The 25,329-nt window shown below is 40.9% G+C and overlaps 1 protein-coding gene across 12 annotated transcripts in view; it reads right to left on the bottom strand.

The window, feature by feature from the left end:
- Window positions 1-1,005: 1,005 nt before the first annotated feature.
- Window positions 1,006-25,329, bottom strand: part of GTF2I (general transcription factor IIi) — a 77,189-nt gene continuing 52,865 nt past the window's right edge. For 9 of the 12 annotated variants that reach the window (XM_054208376.1, XM_054208380.1, XM_054208375.1 and 6 more), the window contains 20 exons: window positions 24,847-24,905; window positions 23,131-23,202; window positions 22,233-22,416; window positions 21,843-21,901; window positions 19,628-19,699; window positions 18,995-19,178; window positions 18,412-18,470; window positions 17,618-17,701; window positions 17,045-17,140; window positions 15,346-15,411; window positions 14,321-14,504; window positions 13,670-13,722; window positions 12,654-12,764; window positions 11,826-11,909; window positions 10,836-11,019; window positions 9,728-9,756; window positions 8,200-8,301; window positions 6,863-6,901; window positions 3,770-3,844; window positions 1,006-2,066 (listed from right to left, as the gene is read on the bottom strand). In XM_054208376.1, the coding sequence (XP_054064351.1) occupies window positions 3,786-3,844; window positions 6,863-6,901; window positions 8,200-8,301; window positions 9,728-9,756; window positions 10,836-11,019; window positions 11,826-11,909; window positions 12,654-12,764; window positions 13,670-13,722; window positions 14,321-14,504; window positions 15,346-15,411; window positions 17,045-17,140; window positions 17,618-17,701; window positions 18,412-18,470; window positions 18,995-19,178; window positions 19,628-19,699; window positions 21,843-21,901; window positions 22,233-22,416; window positions 23,131-23,202; window positions 24,847-24,905 (1,780 nt within the window). In that variant the 3' untranslated portion in view covers window positions 1,006-2,066; window positions 3,770-3,785. The other 3 variants (XM_054208374.1, XM_054208381.1, XM_054208370.1) reach the window with 2 other exon arrangements.

Raw genomic sequence — 25,329 nt, 5'->3', positions numbered from 1 at the left:
TTGTTTTTCTTTCAGCTCCTGCACGCAAAGTGCACGATACGTCCGCGGGATGTTCACACTCTGCTGGTATAAACGGGATTGGAATTACTTATTTTCACAGTTCTTTTCCTCTGATGCCTCACCCTCATTTGGAGCGAGCGCTAACGACTCCATCAGCAATATGCGGCCTCGCTGGGCAGGCAGCTGTGCAAAAAGGGCCTCCTAAAGATAGCTGAGGGCGAAGAAGGGATTGACCAGCCTTCTGCTTTTTCAAAAGGGGAAGTGGAGAGCCGGCTGAAAACCCAGGGAAAGCTGCATTAAGTCATTTCCCCATTCTAAATATTCCTAGCAGCAATCGCGGAACTGGCCGTTGCCCTGATAACAACCTGTTTATGGAGGTACGTTAACTGAGCACGTCTATTACAGGAATCAGCAGTGAAACACGTCGGGCCCCACACAGCTGAGAGTTAACAGGTAAGTAAAGTCACGGGGCTCGTTCCCATGGGACCGGGACAGGGGCTGTTGGCCGAGGCAGGAAGGCAGCACTGCATCGGTCACCACCCGTGTCCATCTGGAGAGCTGGAAGGTACCACTGGGACGAGCGTTTTCAAAATGACTCGGCGTGGAGCTAACCCTGCTGCTGCTGACACCGAGAGCACGAGCTCCCAATATTTAAGTGGGAGCACCTAGAACTGCACGTAGCTGTTGTGGAAACGCAAACACACGTCCTACCGCCCTCCCCTGCCTCCAGAATGAGAGAGCGCGCGCTGCTCTCAATTCCTCTGCCCAATTTCAAGCTGCTCCCAAGGAACAGACGCTGTATCCCATTGAATTGAAGGCTTCAAAATTTTCCTTGAAGATACAACAACCTCACCCACCCAGCGCTGGATTTCTGTCCGAAGGAACTTACTTCCTTCGCTGGAACGAGTAACTGTGCTCCAGCATGTTCTACCTGCCTACAGAGTTACCTCTAGAACTTAATCTGTTGCAAAACATGTAAACATATACTGCATGGACAGTCATGAAAACCATCAGAAAAGTCTTTATTTCTTAATCAGGGAATCAGGTTTACCATTTGTGCATAACGCAGTCATCCCAAACTCATGCCAATAAAAGAGAAACCTTTACATTCATCTGTATCTTCTCTATAGAGATTATCATATAGCCAGAACTTTACATCTCTTACCGTTTATGAAACTTAAAAAAAAATGTGAACATGAGTCTCTCACATCATGTGGGGCATAACCAGGACTAGAGAGGACTTAACTTTTGACACGGTAGGACTTAGAGCAGCTTGTAGCATACGTTCCGAAACTAGTTCTAGACGAAGGGAAGAAAAGCGCCCTCAGAGGTCCATGCGAGTTTTGCCTACGTTAGGACTGCAAGACCAGGCCCACCGTATATAAACCACGAGGTATTCTGATAAAACATGCATTTGCTACTTGGAATTAACGGAACAAACTGTAACAGGGTTTAATTGAATTTGGTTCCTAAACCACACACTGAAATACTGACCATTTCACAGTCCATCTCATTAACGTGTACTAACGGTCAAGTGAACCAGTTTATCCTTTATTTATGAAAAACATATGAATTGTGATAGATATCATAGGAAAAATTAGTTCAAATATACAGATACTATTGTCCGATAAGCCATTAAAGGAGTAAGAACCAAAAATTAATGATTCTACCCGCCCCCCCCCCCCCCAAGTAAAACTAACAAACTGAACTACTTGCAGGAATTTTTCTTCATTACAAAAGCTGAGAGGCATTCAGGTACAGTGAAATTCAGCTTTATCGGGAAATGCAGACAGCCTCTGCTAAGTCTCTGTTGATTTTAATCCCTGTCATCTCCCCAGCACTGCTCCATCAAATTTAGTCCTTATAATACATTCCAAAGTAAAACCAGCCATTCCAAACCTACAGTCATTCTTCGCTTTAAGTCAATTCACAGAACTGCTGAAAAAGTAGACATTTCTATCTAAAAGTACAAAAGGGATTTGTATAGAAGGTACTTCTCTTATACAGTTATATTACACAGGTCAAGACAGTCCCAGCAGGCTCTTCTCAGAACTGGAAGCTTCTGACTAGATAAGAAAAATTACAAAAAGTGAGTTAGTTTCATTGTAAGCCTGTATTTTCTTACAAATATCAGTAGTTTGTGTTACCTTTTCGAGCTCTCTAGGCCTAGATTCAGAAAGCACGCAGAAGCGGAATATTTCTCTCAATAAATATGAGATTAAATGCGTGCTGGGGTGGTGTCTGTAAGAATTTAGATCGAAGATTTGCTTTAGTATACATTCAGTGGATGGCCTAAAGCATCCAAAAATCCAAACCGCTGCAGCACCAAATTGCGCAGCCATTGCTCAGACAAAATTCCCCTGACCTTCAATGGACAAGTGACGTGGCTTTTTGTGCCTCCGTTGGGTAAAGCGCTTCCCATGACAAATCAAGTTCTCCTTTGGTTTATTTTCTCCTGCCACATTCAGTTTTATGACAAATATTTCCAAAGCAGACTCCACCAATTTATTAGGAAGGATGTGCCTGTACTTCGGATTCTGAGGGCACAGTTGGGATGTTGGTACTCCAGTCCCTGCTGGCTTCCACCAAATCATTTCTGGACGTCTCAGTGCCCCACCCCGACGCCGCCCGCAGCAGTCCGTGCACCGGGCTGTGTTCATCTCAGGACAAGGCTGTCCTCGTCTCCAAGAAGCTGGGTGGTGCCAGGGGTGAAGCCCGCAGGCTCCAGGCCCCCCCGGCCACTGCTTCATGTGAGGGGCAAACGCATCGTCACTCTCGGCTACTCAGGCCAGCAGAAACGAAGCACCAGAGCTTGGTTTTGCCGATTCCCATCTGTGTCCTCAGAACTGGAATAGTACGGAGATGTTTTCTTCCCTGGGATGAATACCATGTCCTTTTCTTACTAAAGCTAAACAGGTTACAGCTTGAGCATGCTAAACAAATGCATCTGACTTGATAGCAATCAAATCGCTAAGGTATCAAACACTACACAATGAGGAAAATACTGTCAAAAAACCGACATGGGAAAAAGTACTACGGAGCTGCGATAGCTTCAAATTGCCATTTTCTCTGAAGGAAGCAGAGAGAGTCCCAACCGTGCGGGTTACATTTGGTGACGTGACAGCATCACTACCACTGTTCCGTACCTCTACTATAATGTTAATTGCGAAAATAAGTGAAGCTAAAAATAGTATAAAAGAAAGATTTGGACATTTTTGCATTGTAAATTAAACTAAGCTTTTAATAAAAGGTAATGGAGAAGAAAAAAAACCCCAAACTTATAAAGGAAGTTGGTTTGTCATCACTTTACCAAGGGTCCCTCCCAAGCTTGGACAATATTGCAATCATAGTGAAGAGCTTTCCGGTCCAATTACAATTTGGAAATGTATAGGCTTTACCAAGAATAACAATGTTCTTTCACACAACCATGCCGGAGCTCCTTGTAAACACAAATCCCCTAAGTTTTCATTTATTCTGCCCCTGAGGTACGTAATTGCCATCACCCATTTTCATTTACAGGCCACGTCTTCCCAGGACTGACTGCCTCACAAATTTGAACGCAGGGGGCTTTACGTTGTATTTGGATAAGGTAGTGAGAACATCCTACATTTAATAGTGGAGAACTGAGACAAATACAGTAATTCACAAGTAAAGGACTGGCACCTTCTGGCATTCAGCCCTGTATCTCAGCCCCCTTCTCCCCACCCAAAAATATAAAAATATTATTCCTTGACAGGTGTTGACTTCAAGAAACACTAAATTCTTTTACCCAGTATTGATGAGGTCTACCACGTTGGGTCTGGTTCTTGCTTAATTTGAGAATTTTCTTCTGTTTCTTTAATATCTGTTGAAAAAGCAGTAATGAATGAAGAGAAAAGGAAACTTCTCAACCAATTTTGTTGCTAATGTTGTACTTAATAAGCAAAAAATTATGAAAATATGACAAGCATTCAGTTATCATTTTAAATTATTAACGATCAATAAAAAAGTATTCACAACAATCTGATTCTGTGGAAATTACCATATTCACTTCAATGTAAAGCAGCCTGGGATCTTAGAGAACTCTAGTTTTTTAAGGAACAGCGATAAAAATTGGTATTAGAAGTGCAGGAAATTTTAAAATGCTTTTTATAGATCTGAAATGTTCACTGGGTAAGAAAGGAACTTAATCCAAAAAGGAAACAATCAGTGAAAAAACGCCAGCTATCTCTCTGTTGTGGTGCGCGTCCCGCTCTTCGCTCCTCCTCCCTCCTCTCTGTCGACCCCCGGCACCTTTCTTTCCTCCAGCCCCTCGTGGGACACGCGACGCAGGCTGCAGCGCTTCCAACGCTCGCAGGGAATCTGGAGCCCACAACTTCCAATCTATCAGGCACGACCCTCACTTCGCAGTTTTTAAGGCGCTGTCTTCCGACGGGAGCTAACAACACCTGAACCTACTTGTGCTCCAGTCACGCCTTCTGGCTCGGTTAGGGAATTCCCATTCACTGCACAAACTCCCGCTGTCACAGCACTGAATATTTTTCAGATTTTTTCTCCCATCTGTAGAACTGCTTCTCTTCTCAACTTGATACTGGCTTTTGCATTATTATATTTCAATCTGTCCGAAACAAATTTTGACCCTACCTAATTTTTCTTCTTCAATGCACAGTGTCACATGTAAAGGCATTATTGTATGCTTAAAAAAAGAGATAAAGAAATTGTATCTTGCTGGCTAAAGCATTCATCATCTTTTGATACAATTTTTTTTTTTCATTTCCAGGAGACTTCATTACAAAAATCTTTGCTTTTTCTTGTTCACAGGGACGCTTGGAGGTAAATCAAAGAAATCTCGTGCCGGTACAGCACTGCCTGCATGACCCGGAGCCTGATTTTGTTCTTTTTATAAACAGGGAATACGATGTTGGAAGGAAATTGTTTTTCCCTGAAGTTGTTTGGGAGGTTCAGGGCTAGGATAATTCAGCACCGCAAAGCCAAGCCATTTCACCCCATGATCATTTTACACCTTCCAGGCCAGTGCTGAAGCGATTTTGAGTTCTTTAGCAACTGCTTGCCTTTTCTCAAGATCATCCCTCTGGTAACTGAGTCTGCATCCAGTTTCGGACGACGAATTCAAAACCACATTTGACTGTTTCTTCAAAGCCATCGCTTTGAAGGCCCATAGCTGGATTTCCCCCAGATGAAGGTGTTCAGGGACAACTGTCTCTCTCCTCCACCATCTAACAATTTCAGTGATCCCCCATACCTTTGGTATCATAAAGACATTTGATGTTTTAGCTTTCAGTAACTGTGAGCTTAAAATCCGCAGCTCGGCTCTTCTGTGACTCTAACACTTGCTTTTTGTCTTGAAAGTTGCAACGGGATTAATCTATGTTCTGAGAAAGACCTACTCATAACGCTGAGTGAACACGTAACTGAGCTTGTAACAGTAGTTGTGGCTGAGCTGACTTCTCTCCGCGTTCAGTGACCTGCCCAGGGAACTGAAGCAACGGAGACTGGAAAGGGCACTGCCCTGGAAGAGGGATACGGAAGAACGGGAGCGCTGAGATTTGCTGCTTCCTCTCTTGGGGGAATCTAAGCAGGATTAGGGAATGAGCTCAAGAGGAGAGTTTTAAGATGAGAAGTGCTGATGCACAGCAGCCTCCATCCTGGTCTCTTGGCTACGGTGCCCTCAAGCTGCTACTGACACATCGGGGAGCCCCTCTCAGGGCCACCTGGCACAAAGGCAGCACCCATCCAGCTGTCACAGCACCTCGGGTCCCCTGCGCCAGCCACGCCAGGGGCAGCCACCCCGTCCAGGGCCCTGCTGCCCAGCTGGGCTACGGCAGCCCAGGTTTACAGGACCAGAGCATGCAGCAGACACCAGATCCCCAGTCTCAGGTCAGTTCGGAATTCCTAACGCTCCAAGACCATATGCAGAAGGCACAGGGGGGTAGAAGACCTACAGCCCCCCTGATCTCATCAACAGAGTGGTCAATCACAGAGTGGTCAGGGTTGGCAGGCACCTCTGGAGACCATCTAGTCCAACCCCCTGCCAGAGCGGGGTCACCCAGAGCAGGTGGCACAGGAACGTGTCCAGGCGGGTTTGGAATGTCTCCAGAGATGGAGACTCCACACCTCCCTGGGGCAGCCTGTGCCAGGGCTCTGCCACCCTCACAGTAGACGAGTTCTTCCTCATGATGAGATGGAATGTCCCGTGTTCCAGTTTGTGCCCGTTGCCCCTTGTCCCATCACTGGGCACCACTGAGAAGAGTCTGGCCTCATCCTCCTGACACCCAGCCTTTAGCTGTTGCTGAGCATTGATGAGATCCCCTCTCAGTCTGCTTTTCTCCAGCTGAACAGCCCCAGGGCTCTCAGCCTTTCCTCAGCACAGAGATGCTCCAGTCCCTTGATCATCTTCATAGCCCTCCGCTGGACTCACTCCAGCAGCTCCCTGTCCTTCTTGAAGAGCAATACTCCCCCTCCCCAACACACCCTCATAGTACATTCAGGCCAATGTGACATTCAAATTTCCTGATGATGGCAATCATTTACTTGCATAAATTGTGGAAACTACCGCGCTGAATAACTAGGTGCATTGCTCAGGATATGAGCAGTCACTCAAAGCCTATATATATAGACGTGACTCACCAACCAAGAACAACAATTCATAAAACTCCTTTGTAAAATTATTTGAATAAGAACTTCTGCTCCAGAGTATTTTTCACCTGATGCAACGTGATATTAAAACAGATGAAAATTTTTCATGGGAACTAATAAGAGCCCCTTTGTTGTTTTGATTGACCTGCCTCTTTAAAAAAAGATGCAACTTTGTTCAAAATGACTTAAAAGTATTTGTTGGTAATAACTGAAGACAAACACTTACCTCCTGCAGATGCTTCTATTTGGCTTGGTTCAGCTGGCTCTTAAATGAAAAAAAATACAGTCAAATGAATATAATTACAATAATATGCAAGAAAAATTAGGGAAATTAAGTTTTCCCTGAAAAAAAGTGCCTCCTTTTTTTCTCTTATGATCAGACTCAAATATCTTTGTCTGAGATAAATGCGTGCAACTTTCTATAGAGTCTGCAGCAAAATATAAAAAGTACCCAAATATTAATTACATTACACTATCTAACAGTTTCCCTTCCGAGTATGGTTCCCTGTGCAGACATATCACCAAGCCCTAGCAGAACACAACGTGCGCTTGCACAGAATACCAAATTTGGACCTGCTTTACTGAGAACAATTAAATATAAAACTTGATTTCAACAAGGAGTCACCACTTCTGGTCAGTACTGTCATCAATGGCGAGCATGCGTATTTTGAGGGAGAGTGGGAAAGTGCAGAATAGAAGGTGAAATGTTTTATTTCCATAATGATTTCTGCAGATGGATTATAGATGGTCTGGGCAAGCCATTTAACCTTTTTGAGTTAAGGACAGACAGACTAAAGCAAGGTCACTGACCATCAAGGGCTATTTCTCTCCCCTCCCATGGAAACGGAGGAGCCAGCAGTTACCTTTATGTCTATCATACAAGTGCCTCTTACACTTAAAATGTTTATTGAATGTTTTCTCTTAGTTTCCCAGTCTCTTTGAGTAACGGTTTGTTCAGCCAATTGCAAAAGTCTTTCCCGCACTACAGCACTTTGGGACGTGCATTTTTTAAAAGGTCTGTGAACATTTGGAAACTGTTTTGGGTTAAAAGGAAGTTGCTCAACTACATCTACTTTAACTACTTATAGCATAAACTAAGTCCTGCACTCAGGCTAGGAGAGGTGATGTGTGTGCAGTGTAGACACAGCCTCCCTGGGGTTACAGAGCTGTGCAGTGGGTAGAAATTCCATCAAAACCCCATTCTAGGTCCTTGCACGCTACACGGGCAAACCTAACGTGGCCGAACATCCATCTGGTGCAGACACACACGTACTTTGAGTTAAGCAGACATCAATAAATGGATACTGAATTGACTTTATATACTGCCCCTGCTAATCCTTCTTTTCAGCTCACTCATCATCTGTAAAAATCAAATGAAGGAACACGCCAATGACAGAGCTTGAAGGAAACAGTGCCTCTTTCTATTAATTCATTAATATTTAATAGCTATAAAAGTCACTGTCGCGCACCATCTGTCAAAATAAAATCACTCATCATGAGCTGCGCATACCCAGGACATGACTACTACTACCATCTGCAGTAAGATCAAGCTCCATGCCCTACCCCTTCTGCAGGGCCACGCGCCACGCTCTGCGTCACCTGGTAGTACTGGTGCTGCTGCTGGTGCTGCTGGCGGTGCTTCTGCTTCAGTTTTTTCCATCAGCTCTAAGATGAGACATGATCACCGTTTAACTTCACAATGAAAACGGTCCCGACACGTAACACAAGGGCAATCTTACTTCCTGACTCTGCAAATCCTGAAACTTGTCACATGAACAGGTTACTAATACTTGCGATTCAGCTGCAGTTCAATACTTTTATTAGAGAAAAAAACATTCTCTGTCTTGCCTGAAAGCACCAAAAATTTCCTTGCGAGTTCTCGCATGTTCTTCAGAACAAAAACAGAGCATCGTACCTACATGAGCAGTAGGCTCAGAGCCTTTCAGTCATTCACCTTGGTATCTATCAGTATCAGATCGGTTTGATCATAACTAGTGGACACGGGCACTGCACAAACCCCACCCGTTCAATGACCAATCTGCTCTCCAGGGACGAAGATGATCAGACATCTGTGTTGTTCTTATTCAGCGTATTAGCTAGCCTCAGTCCCCACACATGCTGTTATGCTGGACAGACAACAGTTTAATAGAGTCTTTCATTTCTAACTCCATTCTCTGGAAAAGCTACTACACATTTATCCGCCTGGAAGGTTCCCTCTTAGAAAGGGATCTCTTTGCCACCTAAGGAGGTGCGCGTAGGGCTGGCGAGCAGGTCAGTGCGAGTTACTACCTCTAGTATCTTCCTGAGAACACTTCACACTTGCAGTCCATAGACCTCAGCATGTTAACTGGACTATACTGGTGGCTGGCAGCGATGATCGAACGCCGGGTCACTCAGGCTCAGGCTGGGTAAGGCCAAACCCACGACAGCAGGTTATTTGGCCTCTGAATTTCTAATCTGACATTGGCTCACACAGAACGTGACACAAGGAACACTGTAATGACAGTGTTTTGCAGTTTGTTTATCCTCTTATATAAAAGATCCCAAAACCCAGGGCACAATTATTTTAGGCAACTGAAAGTACTAAGACTTTTTTCCCCCCCAGTGTTAACGTCATTAACTTGGCCAAACTGGCCATGGTACTCCAGGTAATCACACTCTGCCTCTCTAAACCGTTACAGTTTCAGCAGAATGCCAGTTTTTTCACAGGAACGCGGTCGTGCAACTACTGGAAAGTTCTTGCTTATTAACTGCTACTGTGATGGATCCGAACCCAAAAAGTAGGCACTGCCATGTAAGTCTGCTGCTCAGTCGGGGTCCTAAATCTCCTTTGGACTCTGTAGCTGAAAAATTCAAAATCAGTATCTTGCATTTTTGTGTCAAAGTTAGTGCTAATCTTACACCGTTCCGTAAATTTATCACACTGCTCTCAATTTAATTGCACATGCATGTTTAGTCAGGAAATTTTAATGAGACATTTATACATAGAGCTCAACCACTGTGGCACCTCTGCCACTCAGCCAAAATGTAGGAAAAGAATCTTGCTAAGTTACAAAAATACATTTGCCATCAGTGTTTCATAAATACTTACGATTGTTAATCACAAGTCCTGGAAATGGTCTGTAAAAAAAAAATTAAAAAAAAATGACTGATCCTAAACTATACTGCATGGCATCTCCCTCACCTAAGGTTCCTAACAGAGGTCATGCTAAAAAAGGAAGAGAAAGCCAAACACACCAGGAGGAACCATCACAGCAGCTCCTGGGCACTGCGGTTTGTTCGCCAGCATGCGGAACAGTAACACACGCAGGAAGATCTAAATCCTTCCCCCAGTCACAGCTAACGAACAAGGGAGTCACCTCTTCTTCAGAGCTCCGTTAAACAAAACGTAACAAGCAGAAGGCCTTTCGGTTAGAACCCTTCATGATCAAGGGCTTAGAATTCAGACTCCTTAGTCAAATATATTTAAGAAATTTATCTCTATTTAAAGATAAATGGAAGCCTTGAGACTCCTGTGAAGCAGTCCACAATTTGAGAAGTTACATAAAGTGAGAGATTTTTATTTTCAATTCCTGAACTCCAAAAGTTCCATCTATTCCAAAGTTTCATCTACTCTGCTTCATGCATACAAATACACTTTGAATGTACGTGTGTGTATATATGTCTATGCAAACATACACATACAAAAAAATTCACATATATTGTTATTAAATAATATTGCATTTTTATACATTGTAGGAAAAAAGACATTTATCAAAGAGCTTACCTTAGCTCAGGAATTTTAACACAACTGAAATACTGAAAAAATATTAATACTACTACAAACATACTATTTGCTGCCAAGAGCCAACAAGTTCTGGCCCTACCTCAAACCCTGATCTGATAAATGGGAGTGCAAGGCCCACAACGCTTGAGGACTCTCTTCTATGATATGAATAGATTTCAACTCGAAACAGCTTGCTGTAATGGGCAGTATTAATATGCCCTTTGTCATACTAAATTGGACAGGTCCTCCAAAGAGCTACCATCTTCAGTCATGCTATGAACGTCTGGGCTTCCTTTGACCGGACACACGGTTTCCAAAAGAGCCAACGTCATCCACTATCTCAAGATGCACTGCAGCTTCTAGTCTTTCCAACCGCCATTTATTCACGCTGCAGGGCTGTCCTCACCACATCCATACAATCTAATCTACATACCGAATGACGGTAAATTTGATAAACTCTGCCGATTCCAAAATCTTCCTCATCGAGCTGATTTCCAGATAACTGGGAGCTTTAAACGTCACGCCGGGAGGCATCCCATCCACCACCACACAGCCAGGGTTGATAGTGATCTTTCGGTACGGGACCTTCACAGGAAAATTCATACCAATGGCTTCACCTAAGTGAGACAGGTCAGGTTTATTTTCAAGTCTACATATTTATGATTACATTGAAGAAAAAGCCCTCAAAACATAAGAAACTAAATGCAAACCCAAGCTTTCTATCGGATCTGAAACTATGCAAATCCACTTGGCAATTAAACCATTACAGTGTTAGATGTTCTGGATTACACTCACAAACGTTACTACAAGAGCGTTAGTTACAACTCTGACAGCTCATCATATAAAGAACCCAGATTCTCTTTCACTAAAAGAGGTTCAAAACAGTATATTTAAGGAAATAGCTACACGAAGGAAAAGAAAACATTTCCTGCAATGTGCCCGAAAAGCAATTCAACACAGCGCTAGCGAAGGACTTCCAGGTAAAGAAACTCAGGTCGTTATTGCTGTACAATGCAATTACAAAGTAAAAATAAAGAAAACTATACACAGCAAAAAGGTTAAGTTGCATTTTAAGAATTACTCTAGTCCCAAGTATTAAGAGGTCAAGACTATGAAACCTTAAGAAGAATCATGGTTTGCCAGCAAAATAAATATTTAATCAATGTTTAGCCAGAAAAAAATAGGAAGGGGGAAACATAAAGCAGTTTACGCTCTTGGGATTTTTTGTTTAAAACACCAAACAACCTACATCACTTATGAAAGATGCTTTTTGAAGTTAAAGCACAACATTCATATGTAATTCTCAAACTTGCTCGTTTTAATGATCATACATATCATCCACTGTGATGATTCCGTAACTTCAATATGAACAACATTAATTGCATTCACACCTATGGAAAAACGGGGAGTAAGAAGCAATTACCAAATTTCCGGCTAAAAAGATCATTTACTTGCTCTCTCAATTGTCTGGCCTTTTCTACTTTTGACAGTCGCTCACTTTCATCATCTGTAAGAAATTGTGAGAATAGCATCAGACTCAAGCAGACCCCCCCGCGCTTGTTTACTCAAAGTCGGTTTATCTGACTGCTTCGAAGTGGCACTTCGTTCCTAGTTTTAGCAGTAACACGATATTGTACAAATGCACAAAAACACATGGTTGTTAATAAATCTGTGAGACGCTTCAATGTATTTACATTAGATTTACAATTGATTTTGTAAACTTAATCAAAAATCATAAACTGAATTTTATTTTCAGTATGTGTAATGGCAGGGAAAGGTGAAAGCAGAGTGACACTGAAGAAATGGCCATTGCTTGCAATGTTCCTGCAGTTTCTAATGAATGTAGTACGTGCCTGAGAAAGCAGTAATCAGTGCTGTGTCAGACAATGCAGTTCAGCCTGATAATTACTCGATTCAGTCCAAGTCCCGATCTCTTCAAGTTGCCAAGAAAGATGCAAATCAGTATTTAATTTAGTACATGAGAAAAAAAGGAAAAATAGGGATATTTCTTAACTAGGGGCTGGGGCAAGAATATCCTAGAGATGCCGTTGAACAGGTATTCATGAAAGTCAGAAAATATTTAATGTCTCAGGAAAAACAGAATCCTTAATTATGCTCTTTGTTGACTGTACTTAAATTTCAGTGAACCAGCTTGACTGTAGGAAAAAGTTTCATCAGGCTAAACAAATGTCATGAAGAATACAGGCACAAAAATGAGACGCAATGAGATGAAAGCAGACAGTATACGCACCTGGTATAGTTACTTGAATGATGTTGAGATCTTCAACGCCCGCGGCTGTGTTCACCACTGTGTTTGTTGTGGTGCTTGCTGTATTGGCTATATTAGATGAGTTATTTTTTCCTAAAAGTAAGAGAATTCATTTAAAAAACATTTGTAGAGAGCCCAAAATCTTGAATATAAAGAAAAGATTGCAAAATAACCGATATTTGCAAAGTTTTCAAAGCAGACTCAGCTCCATATTCAAAATGGGAGCAGCTTCCAACGAGACTTATTTATTGACGTTACACACTACTCTGTTTTCCAACCCCAGAGGAGAAAGAGCTAGATTAAAGATAATGTTAGTCTTTACCTAGCTGGTTTTCTGAAAAGATTATTAAGAAAAGGAATAAAAGAGTATGTGGAGCATATATTTTGGTATTTTTATTAAGAGATAAATCACAGCACTTGCAGTTAGTTCAGTAACACCCACCCATCCCTGTGTTCACTGCATGCATTCACAAAAGGAATCCCTTACAGTTTTATTTGTGAGCCACGCTGCCCAGCGGCATAAACTAGCCTAGTTCAAGCAACTCGGCAGAGTTTTGCCAACCCACAGTCACAGATAACAATAGGACTCAAAACATTTAATCCATGACACAATCTTCTACTGGCTATCTGCACTCCTATCTGTGGAGCACTTGTCGTTTAGATGACGTATGTATTAGGAGCAAATAATTTATTTTGAGACCTGAATTACTTCTGTGAATCACACATTACTTGTTACATTCTGCTAAAAGGTAGTAAAGAATATATTAGAGGTGTGATTATTGTGAATAACTTAAAAAAATGTAATACTCCCTTGCTAAAGCTATATAGTCACTGGTAAGCGCTTTTCCCATCTTAAAAATAAACAAGCAGACAAACAAACCAACCACAATGTAGGCTGAATCTTTCAGGAATTCATTAACACCATGCATCTCTCACGATTTGTATTTAATCCTTGAAAGAGACCGTTAGCTAGCACGTTAAGCAGTTGCAAAACTCACTTTGGGGGCTTATAGCAGAACTTTCCTTAACAGCTGCCTCAAACATCTCAGGCCTGCGAACAGATTGAATATTTCATGTACAATAATAAAATCACATTCATCAACATTAAAGAAAATGCAATTTTCTGATATTAATTTGTTAAAGACAGGAGCTAAGTGATATCCTCTCAGCCAAAGAGACAGCCAAGAATGCGATGGCTGAGAGGCTCCAAGGCTTCTCTTGCCCCTTCTTCTATCCTGGCATATGGGTATCTAAACCTATTCCAGACAAGAAAAATAAATTCTTACAACCCCAAATATATGAAACTCCAGTTCTCAGCTCTTAGTACACTCCCAGCAAGTTTTACGAGTAACCCATAAGCGCTCCACGCAGTAGGACCTAAACCAGTGATGTGATAACTGAAATGGGTAAGAAATCTGGACGTGCTCTTCCCTCCAAACCAGGTTGTGAGTGCCCTTCAGAACAACGAGATTACTGTATCTCGCTCCACCTCTACAAGAGCTTCCTGACCATATCCTCATTTACTACAAATATTCCAGTGTGTATTTCATAGAGTAATTTAGCAACTCGGCAACATAATTTCATTTTTTGGTCTACCTTTCAATTCTCACAGAATAGATTATCAAAGTTATGGATTATGGAAGTCTTACTTTTTAATAACAAATTTTATCTTAGACTTGTTTCTCAGGATCTTCTCCAGTCTTGGAATTCCAAACGTAGAAGGCCGGCGGAATGGCACCCCGTCGGGTAGCCCTTCCACGTAGAAAACCTCCGGGAAGGATTCGAACAATGCAAACGGCACCTTCACTGGTTTCGTCAGCCCCAGCGCTTCCCCTGAAATGCAACAGAGCAAATAAGCGACCAGCTAGACAACGGATGTGGATGTGGAAAACCTCAGGTATAAACGGTATATAATAGTTGGCACATGCACACTAGATGAGGTGGAACCAGCAGGCTTTGCCTTTCTTGGTGACAGCTATGAGTAGGCAGGAAGAAAATCAACAGTCTCAAGCAGGACTCATTCTGTTGCAGTAAGTCTGATCATAATTTGCTGCTGAAAATTAATAACCTGCAGCCAGCTCATGCCACTGGCTTCGTCTGCACACAAGACTATCCTGTTTGTACTCCGCTTTGTTACAGGCAGCACATTCTGTCTCTGTCTCTGCTAGAGAATAGCACCAAGGGCAGGTGACAACAGTGTTCTTGTTCCAAAAACTGCACTCAGAAGAGTAATGAGAGGTCGTTACTTCCAAAAGTCATTAGCTTCCAAACAGCCTGCACTAGAGGAGCTGGGATACGATGGAGCACGTCTCTCCAGACACCTTCAAGCGTAACGAATTGAGTCAGACAGGGGCTGAAGTCACAAAAAGTCCCATTGATAAGCACAGTGAAGAAAACTTAAAAAGCTGTGCCAGGATGCGGAGTCACTAGTCTCTGGGTCATTAAAGAAGTAGTAGTGCAACCACAACTTCTCCATTTCCAAACCCAAACAAAAAAACTAGTGGAAATATCACAATTGCAAGCAACCTATGTGAGAATGGACTCAAATAAGAAATTGCATGGAGTATACAAGGATTTCAGGACCTTTGGAATAAACATGTGAACATATCTATCATACGTCTAACTGCATGTTCATAAGAAAGACATCTCAGTAAAGAAGAATCCATAAACTTACCACATTTTTCATTAAAAAGGTTTTCGACTTTCTGCTTTAAGTCAGTAATTTTGGCATTCCACGCCTCTGACAAGAAGAAATTGGAAGAATTAAATCAAGACATGCACAGCGAATCAGTCCTTGAAGAATATTTAATAAACATTGAACAAATTATTATGCTTGATAACCAATTTACTACGACAGTAAAACGCACAAAATGGCTTTCATTCCGCAAATAGCACTGAAACGTTCTGCTGCAGTCTAAACCTACATCCCCACCAACCCGCATTTTCCTAGAGCTTTGAGAGATACTGCTACTAGGTAGGTGATTAAAATTGAAATTAATCCAAGAGCGATCCAAATTTAGTATATCATATTTATCATATTCTAAAAAACCCATAAAATTTACTCATCTGAACCAGCACCCAAAATAGTGGCAGAAAGTTCTTTGTACGTTCAGTGACGTAGCCCCAAGACACGTGCCTCTCCCTCCAGAGCTAAAGCTCTGTCATAACTTCAGCTTCACCGCGTAAGATCAACCATCCACCGAGCTAAGCACTTTGTTTCTGAAAGCAATCAGCAGCAGTTCCTAAACCACTTTACTTGTGGCTGCAGTATGTGGTCCATAGCTGGTCTACAAAACTAAAAACTCAGCTGAAGGTTTAAAAATGTTGTGGACTAAAGCTTATAAAAAGCCTAACAATAACAAGCAAGTCCAAGAAAACTATATGCTGCTGCGAATACAAATACTACCCATGCCAAAAGGAGCGGTCATACCAAATCAGCATCTTATATTCATTCTAAACTGGCTCAGTAGGAGCAAAGAATTCCTTTGTTTCATGTTTTATGACCATCTCGCTAAAAAGAAAGCATGGGGGACAAATACAGAAGAGCAAATAACAACAAACTCCTACATAAATATAAGCAAAGAATCTCAGAATGTAAGGACGCTGAAAAAAAGGTTTCATGAGGCTTTGGAACTGCTCACAGTTACTCTGAATACAGTCACTCATCTCCCTTGACTGCGAGGAATTTATCTGGGTGGCAAGTTTGACCCTGCTTTCAACGCAAAGATTCCCATGCTGGAGCACTGCGCAGACAGCACTGGTCTTCCATGGCTAAAAAGCTCTGGCCCTGCGCTCATAACACAACATAACACACATGGCTTCCAGCCCTGCCTGGCTTTTCCTTTACTGATTTTCCAGAACTGGAGAGATCTATAACAGTGATCCTGCAAAATCGGCTCTGACAGATCACGCCTTACTAATATTGGTCCAGATCCTTCCTAGTCCCTGTGCACCACTCGGGGACCTCTGCACAGCGATGCTCAATATCTCAAGTTTGTGGAGTGCTTATCAAGCTTGTGCACAATATCAGATCTCAGCTGGGTTCCTGCACTCTGGTGGTACTGCGCACCAGACAAGTCCTCAAGGGTCTGCAGCACTGTCAAATATCAGCGCAGCAAAGTCTAAAGGGACCGATCCTGAACCCAAGTTAATAAGATCTAATGGACCTGGGCTGCATTTGTACAACATTCTCCACACAACATCCAGGATTTCTCCAACGCGGACTATTCGACATGATGTACATGAAAACAAGAACTTCGGTCATTCGCTAACTTAGAATAAAACACCAACTCAAACTATCTTGATATGTAATCGTCAGAGTTTTCAATACCAACATTAATACAATGCATGTGTGCTAATCCCACATTATTTACCAAAAGAGAACTCTCTTCCTCGTGGCTTGAAACTCATATTGGACCCATTGGTTTGAGAATTAGTTCGAACATCTGTTGTTTGTGGTTTATTAGGACCTGTAAAAGGAGATTACATACATACATGCAAAGATCAGAAGCAAGCCATCATACGAAAAGAACACATCAAAATTCATTACTAGAGAAAACTTAACTTCTGAATCAAGAGCAAAATAAAAAACCCCTTAAGAAGTTCTCCTAGGGTTGTATTTAAGCATTTGACACTACTGCTCCCATCTGTCATTCCTCTGCTCAGGACTACATCAGCTCCCACACACCTGCTTGGAATAAGAGGCCCAAGCAAGCAGTCAAACGCCAACACTTTACGTATCCATCACCTGCACAGAATCCAGTATTATTCAGAAACAAAAAATAAAACTGTTTCTATCTTGAAGTGTATCTGACCCCTGAAATGAAATTAAGTTTGGTACATGAGGTGCACATATAAATTAATTATGGGCTATGAAAACTGAGAAGAACAGAAGAAAACATTAGAAGAATAGAAAAGAAGAAAATTTAATGATATTTCTTCCATACCTTCTTCAACAGTAACTTCAATCTCTGGAACCTTTGAATTGCCTGCAGGACTTTGTGACCTTTTTGAGCTCTTTGGACTCATTGCTGGAAGTCAATATAATACAAGCTGTAATGCACAAACCCTCTAGAGCGGCCATCCTGCGCAGCTAACGAAAAGAAATTTCTCAAATCCCAACAGACCGAATCACTTGCGTCTGCACTAAGTAAAGGCTGCTTTGCAAAAGCTGAACACTACAGTGACGCTCACAGCCTTAAAACGCAGGTTTAGTACTCTTGAACCAGGCAGGTATCGCACCTAAATCTTAACTCCGCTAATTCAGAACAGAAGACTTGGTGTTTCTAAGGGTAAGGAACAGCTTTGGTTCTTTTTATTAGCTAAATAACAAAATTATTAACTTCTGAATTTCTTATACCTTAAATGTCTCAAAATTTAAAAGACTTTCTGTTTTATTCTTTTCTTAAGAAACTTCATTGTTATTTATTTCAGTTCACAGCTATAAGTTAAATATGTTTTAGGCCATTAATAGCAAAGTAAAAGTTGTAGAGATTGGGTAAATTCCATTTTCTGTATTGCAATAGTCTTAATTAAAAATAAAAAGTAGATAAATTTATGTTTTGAGTAACTTTTTTCAAATTATAGCAGATTTAGAGGCTACTTAAGCTAGCTCATCTTAAGTAACGCCTTTTGCTTGCAACACCCCATATTTTTCAACCACAAAGACCTCTCAGTCTGGTAAGGGAGCAGAAAGCAAGTATTTTCAATTGATGGCAGCAAATAATACTCAATTGTTTACCTTTAGTGTTTATTTTACTAGCCAGTCCTGGAGGCAAATAGGAAGTGACAAGCTCAGGCCTAAAAGATGAACAGAACACAATCCAACCAATTATACGTGCAAGAAAAAAATACAGAAAAATGTTAGAAGTTTCTTGGAATTCAGTTGAGTTCAAATTCACAAAACATTGTCCCTCTGTAATAAAATTCTTCTAGAAGCACGGGTGACTCCCCATCTATTATAACCACAAAAATTTAGAAAACATAAGCTACATTTTCTACTCTAATTTTCTTCTGGGTTTATTTCAAGCAAAAAGTACAGAAAAAGAAGGGGGAAAAAAAAGGGAAAAAAACTTCAAGGTACAAAGCCAATTTTTCCCCCTAGATCCTTGATGCATGAAACACACAACTTACAGATCTATATAAATTTATTAAGGAAGGTATATCCTTTTATGAGATAAAACATGTGCAAAATGTTCTTCCTGTTTCATGGAAACGGAATTTAAGTAGCATTTAAAATCTGAAGTTGCCGGAAATAAAATCACTTCATAAATCTTCACATAACTTCAAAATCAAGAGTAAAGATAACTGAAGTAGAAACATACTTTTTAACAACAAATTTGATTTTGCCACTCCCTCGGACAATTCTTTCAAGGCGTGGAATTCCAAACCAGGTGGGACTCCGGAAGGGGATTCCTTCTGGCAAACCTTCGACGTACAAGTACTCGGGGTTCGATTCAAATACGGGATAGGGAACTTTCACTGCCTCTGAAAGCCCCAGCGCTTGGGCTGAAAAAAGATTTAATGATAGTTTACACACTCAAATGGGTGGTATTTTCTCCCAAGTGATTTTAAGAAGCTTGGCTTTGCAAAGCTCTGCTACTCAGAGATAATTAAAAAGCCCAAGAGAAATATTTAAATCAATTTTCTATTATTTTCTGTAGAATAATTGCAAATGGCAACTTTGTCCATCTTGTTACAGATAACACCTAAGTCTGCAATGCCTAATATTTTCTTCTGAGAACATTTTCATCCAAAAGTTTTTTTGTGCACAGACCATCTGGCACGCAACTCGAAAAACTCCAGCCAGGGCTGTTGTTGAGTCAGTGTAAAGCAGGTGAGAGGAATGAACATTTCCACATCTGACCTAGAACATTTCTGATGTTTAAATAAGTACAGTAAAAATTAAAATTCTTTTTACAGAGATGTAAAAACAGTTCATTTAACATGTAACTTACCAAACTTTGTGTTAAATATCTCTTCTACTTGCTTTCTTAGCTTTGTGATCCTGACGTTCCAATCTTCTTTGACTGAAAAGCAGAAGGGGATGTATGTCAGAGCATTACCCAGTTCTAGCTAAAGACGTACATTCGAACACCCTTTTTTCAACACAAGAACTTGCAAACTATCAAGACAACCACATCCGAGTAGACAAGGACACACAAGGAGTAATGATTATTAACGGCAGCGGCAGCTTAAATGATACACGTAATTCCTTCTGCATACTGGAAAATTTGTTTAAATGTAGTTACAAATTTCAAACATTTGCCCCAGGTGGGAAAATTTGTTCTTCAGAGTCTTCAGATGCAGGAAGGAATTATTCTAGTGGCTCTTACCAAGATGGAATTAATTCATTATAGTGCATAAGAATAACAGTCTTCAGTAAAGAGTACTTTGCTAAACATTTTGATTAGCATAAAAAATCATCTTCAGTCTTCTTCTCTATTACAAATACAAGTAAATTACAGGAGTGCTAGCCAGAGCAGACAATGTGTCGCTTAGGTGGAGAAGAAAGCAAAGGACACTGTCAGCAATAAAAAGCACTACTTTTCTGACAAACAGCATAATTCATTACTTTTCATCATAACCCACAAATAACAAGTAACTGCTACTGAGCTAATACAATTCAGAGTCGCGGAAAGCATGCATGAAGGAAAGTATACAGAAATTTCTTGTTTCTAAATAATATTTTTCACTAACAAACTACCTGACCTTCTTTATTTCTGGCTCTTATACTGTCAAGCCAAGATGCATTCCTATTTTTGCAATCTGGCCTAATTATTTGACAGATTTCACAGGTATTTAACACCCGCTTATGTGTCTATACTTACACACAGGTTGTAGTCTCCCTAGCAAGGAATTAGACTGACTAATTTACTTAAAAAAATTAAAATGTTGTTTGCAGGCTATCCGTTGAGAGCACCGGATTATTACTTTGCAACAGAATGATAGTTTGCTGAAAAAAAAATAAAGTTTGCTAATATTCTTTAGCAACATACAGTTCTGCGCCTGCAGGAAGAAGATCCTTGGCCTTTGCCTGGGAAAATGGCTTTCACTGGGCTCCAAGCCCGAGAGAACATTTGCGGTGTTTCCCTGTCTGACACCAGACCCTGGGCCCTGGTGGGTATCAGCTTCATGGGTGCTGATAACACCAGACTCACCTGTAAGTTAGTGAAAAATATAACTAGTACAAAAAACAAAATGTAATTCTGAAGATACAAACAGGCTGAGTTTTAAGAATCAAGGCCACTGCACGTCAGTTCTTCCAGAAAGAGGATTTTAGTAGCTGGTTTTTTTACTGCTATCATTGGCCCCTGCTGTTATCAACTTCATGGTCAAATTGTCAGTTATATTGTCAAATTTGACAACAGTCAGGGTTTTGGCAACAAACCAAACCAATCAAGGCTGCCTTTTCCTTCTGCTCCACATTGAACTCAGCCTTTTCTACCGAGCTACCCTCTTGCTGAATACGAGCCTTTTCCTAAAATCCAAGCAAAATCCACAATACTTGTGATGGCATAAGATGACTACTGATTACATGATTATTAAATCATATTCTTTCCTTTTTTTTTTTTCCCCTGCAGAGAGCTCTACACAATTATTCCCTGAAGCTGCTGTTTGTTTTATCCAGTGAAATGTGTGCGGGGAAAAAACCCTAGCAAGCTCTGGGGTGGGTTTGTGTTGTTACCACGAGCAGATTTATACTCTGGACCGCACACCTCTGTAGCAAGGAAGCATCAAACACCAATTCAGAGCATCTGATTGTCTCAGGAAATTAAAAAAAATAAAATGTGGATTCTCTTGCTGTGTTAAAGGCACTTCATGCTTCCAAGGAGTCATTACAATTCCCTACCAACAGAGGCCTGAAAAAAGCCCGCCAGGGTCAGCTCTGAAATGCTGAGGGGCTCCAGAGCTTTAGTTCTGGCCAGGACAGTAATTCCAGTTCTCCCGGGCTGTGCAGGTGATCCGTTCTCTGATTCAAAGACAGCTGGACTGCACCACAGTCCAGAGAGCCGTCCATCCTCATCAGCAATTTATTCTTTTCAGACCTCACGAAGAGCATGTCGACACACTCATCGCAGAAGGGCTACCCCTTGAAAAATGTTGCATTGATCCAAATTTATGTCCCCACCAAGCCCTTCCCTTCCCACTTGGAGACAGCACCCGTCTTACCTGGGGTGTTCGACCTGGGCTGAATAACTTCGGTTGAAGTCAGAGTCAGCAGCTCCGGTCTGCAACCAGAAAGTGAAGAATCTACCCATTCCTGACACAAATTAAATACTACATACTTATGACATGAATTGAAAAGTTTGGATTTTTCTATCCTCTATTTCACACTTGTGAAAATGCTACGAAGATATTTTGGAAGACTTGTCTGGATTGCAAATAACCACTTCACAATGCAGAATATTTAATCTGCTTATTTGGTAACTAGAGACCGAATGCTTCATGACTTAATGAAACCAAGTGCTTGATCACACAAACGGTGTTTGTTTGGCTTCTTTCTTAAAAAATAAAACCAAACCAGAACAACCAAGTTTAGGCGTTAAAACAAACACTTACCTTTTAATGACAAATTTTATTCTGTTGCCCACTTGAATTATTTTTTCGAGGCGAGGGATCCCGTACCAGGAGGGACTCCTAAAGGGGATGTTCTCTGGCAGCCCTTCGACATAGAGGTCAGTAGGATGGGCCTCAAACGTCTGGTACGGAACAGCTTTAGGCTCGGTGCTCCCCATGGCCTCGGCTGATAGAACAAAACACATCCAGAAACCGGACATCAACCATTTGGCCACCAACCTTTACTAAAAGCCAGCTAAGCTACCCCATCTTCAGGCAGCTGCACTCATGATCTCTGGACCTGGGACAATCCAGGACATCAAAACCCAACAGACTCCAAGTCTCAGCACATCAAAACCACAAAAATCTACCATAAGGTATCATGGTGTTACCGAGCAATCATGATGCTAGACTGAAGATTACTGGGTTCCTCACTGGGGCGCAATACAGTGGTTTTAACAAAGTTTTTAATCTATTATAGAGCATCATGCAACATTTTATTCTAGCTCTTATGAAGCTGACTATTTTTTAACATCGAAGAGAATATAAAAATTCACCCAGAAATGTTCTAATACTAATTTGAATGATACTGCAATGGAAATAAATACGTAAATGGTTGTTTTATTCACCATCAAAGGAAAAAAAATCCAAATAGGAAGGAACCGAGAGCAATTGGAAGAGCTGTACATATAAGATTTATAATTTTTTTTGAACTATGAATTTACCTTGTTGTATAAGCAGTACAGTAATACATTCTTTTTCACTCAACTTCCAGGATTTTAAATATTTGAAAAAAACGATCAAAGGTCTCATTCATGTAGACATGCAAAGGAAATAATGAAAGCAACCTTCAAGAAATACAAAGCCATAAAAGAAAAAAATATAATAATACCGTACTCACCAAACTTTTTACAGAAGAGTTGATCTACCATCTTTCTCAGTTTGGTGATTCTGGCGTACCACTCCTCTTTCACTGTATGTGAGAGTGACACAGAACAAAGACAACATTCCTTAATTATTTTGGTTATATTATCAGTTATTCAGTTTACAGCAGGCATAACCACTCTGCATTCTCAGGTAACTCAGAAAATACTATGTGGAAGAAGTCTGGATTCAACTTGGAAGTAGGAAAATTAATTATAAAAAAACGACAGAATATGTACACTGTACAAAAATGCATTGAACCGGTGACACCGCTCTTGCTACAAAATACAGACAGTGTATTGGCATGAAGAACTGCAATGCTTTCATTATCCGCCTCCGATCTGTAGATGCCATTTGCAGATGGGATTAGTGTTTTGCTAGTTTAATTTTCTAAAAAATGATCTTGACCTTTGGTGCAGAATTTGGTATGCATACGGGATGAAAACTTGCTTTCCGGGAATTTTCACTGAGCAGCGACAACCCCAAAAGCAAGCTTGTACAACGGGCACGCAGAGAAGCCTGCTCCTCACTTCTATGGTTATAACCACAATATGGTTATCAGTATAACCATATTAAATATGACAAAAACAACAGACAAAAGGGCTAATTTAAAAACCAGCATAAGAATACAGTTAAGTTTAAGACTCGGTCATTAGCCTACCTACTACTTGTGTAGTCAAATTTGGTGCTTAAAGGAACAGTAGGTTATTAAGACTCAAGACACTAAGTTAACTTATACTGCAGGAAAAGTTTAATTTCTACGGGCGTTAAAGTGATATCCTTATGACATAATTTCTTTGCTTAATTTAGATCCTTAATGTTCACTTTCAGTACAGCCTTTGATATACTTTTTACAACAGATGACTATGAGTATATAATACAACATAATGGTCCTGCAGTAGTGCAGATACTACCATTTATATGCTGTGTCCCTGGCTGCACTAAGGATTTCTCTGGTATTACTAAAAATTCACAGTTGGGCTGAGGTTGCCAGTTAGCATTTTGGGGTTGGGAGCAATTTGTTTGCTACCATTGGTTCAGGCTTATAAGCTTCCATCACTCAGCTTAATTGGACAATAAAAAAAAAAAAAAAAAAGCCCTGAAGCCCAAGAGACACTACTACACCCAGTAGTCTTGTTTTCACATGGTCATTTTTGTTACCCTTGGATGGGTGCTCCATGGAGACAAAACATGTAAGAGCACGCATCTGCTGAGAAGTGGTTAGACCGCGTTGCCTTTGCACTGCTACGTGAAAATGGAGTCCCGTCATCCGAGCAAGTCAGATGCTACAATAATAAATGTCACTATAACCAGTATGTTCATTACTGCTTTTCAGTTAATCTCATTTTGGCAAATACCATATATAAGCAATGATTCCATGATACACACAGCTCCCTACCCAGTAAACGCTATCAGCTGTGGAAATTACTGCCTTTATTTCTGTATCTCAACAGACTAACACTCAGCTCATTGGTTTTCCTTCTGTCCAGCTGAATCAAATCCATTGACAGAGTGTTCGTATTAGTAACACCAGCATGGATAGCCAGTGCTGTCACTTGGTAGCTAAAGAAAATTCAGAACAGGAAGAATTATTTGCAATGTGTTATTAGTAAAAGCAAATGGTAGCCACCACTTAGACTGACAAATGGGAAATCATACTGTGCTTGCACAACTCATATGTTTGAAGACCTACCTCCTGCAACTGGTTTGTCCAATGGTACATCTTCTCGTGTCGAATTCAAAAGCTCGTGCCTAAAAGATTTAAGATACGTGCTTCAACAGTGACACGCGCTTGGATAAACCAGTCACAGCCTCTGCAGCAAATACAAGTTATCAGTGAAGGATCAGAACAAAAATAACAGGGGACATCCCCAACATTAAATTCCAGTTATCACCAAAGTATTATACGAGCTGGTTGGAACCCTACTGACAAAAACGTTTTTCATGCCTGACACCCATATCCACCAGAGCCATAACACCTCACAGTAACATACAGATTACATGAAAATTATCTCTGAGGTCATCCGAAACAAAGATCCAAATGAAAAATGTAACCTTTAAAAATGAAAATCTCAGATCAGACATTTCTGTTTCCCAAATACATCTAGTTTTATCCATATTAGAACAACAAAAGGTTTAAAAATCCTGATATTTCTCACAGAGCTGAACTGGCTTT

This window comes from Rissa tridactyla, chromosome 7, assembly GCF_028500815.1.
Source record: "Rissa tridactyla isolate bRisTri1 chromosome 7, bRisTri1.patW.cur.20221130, whole genome shotgun sequence".
NCBI classification, from domain to species: Eukaryota; Metazoa; Chordata; class Aves; order Charadriiformes; family Laridae; genus Rissa; species Rissa tridactyla.
The sequence above is the reverse complement of the archived record's forward strand: the minus strand, read 5'-3'. Positions and strand labels throughout refer to the sequence as shown.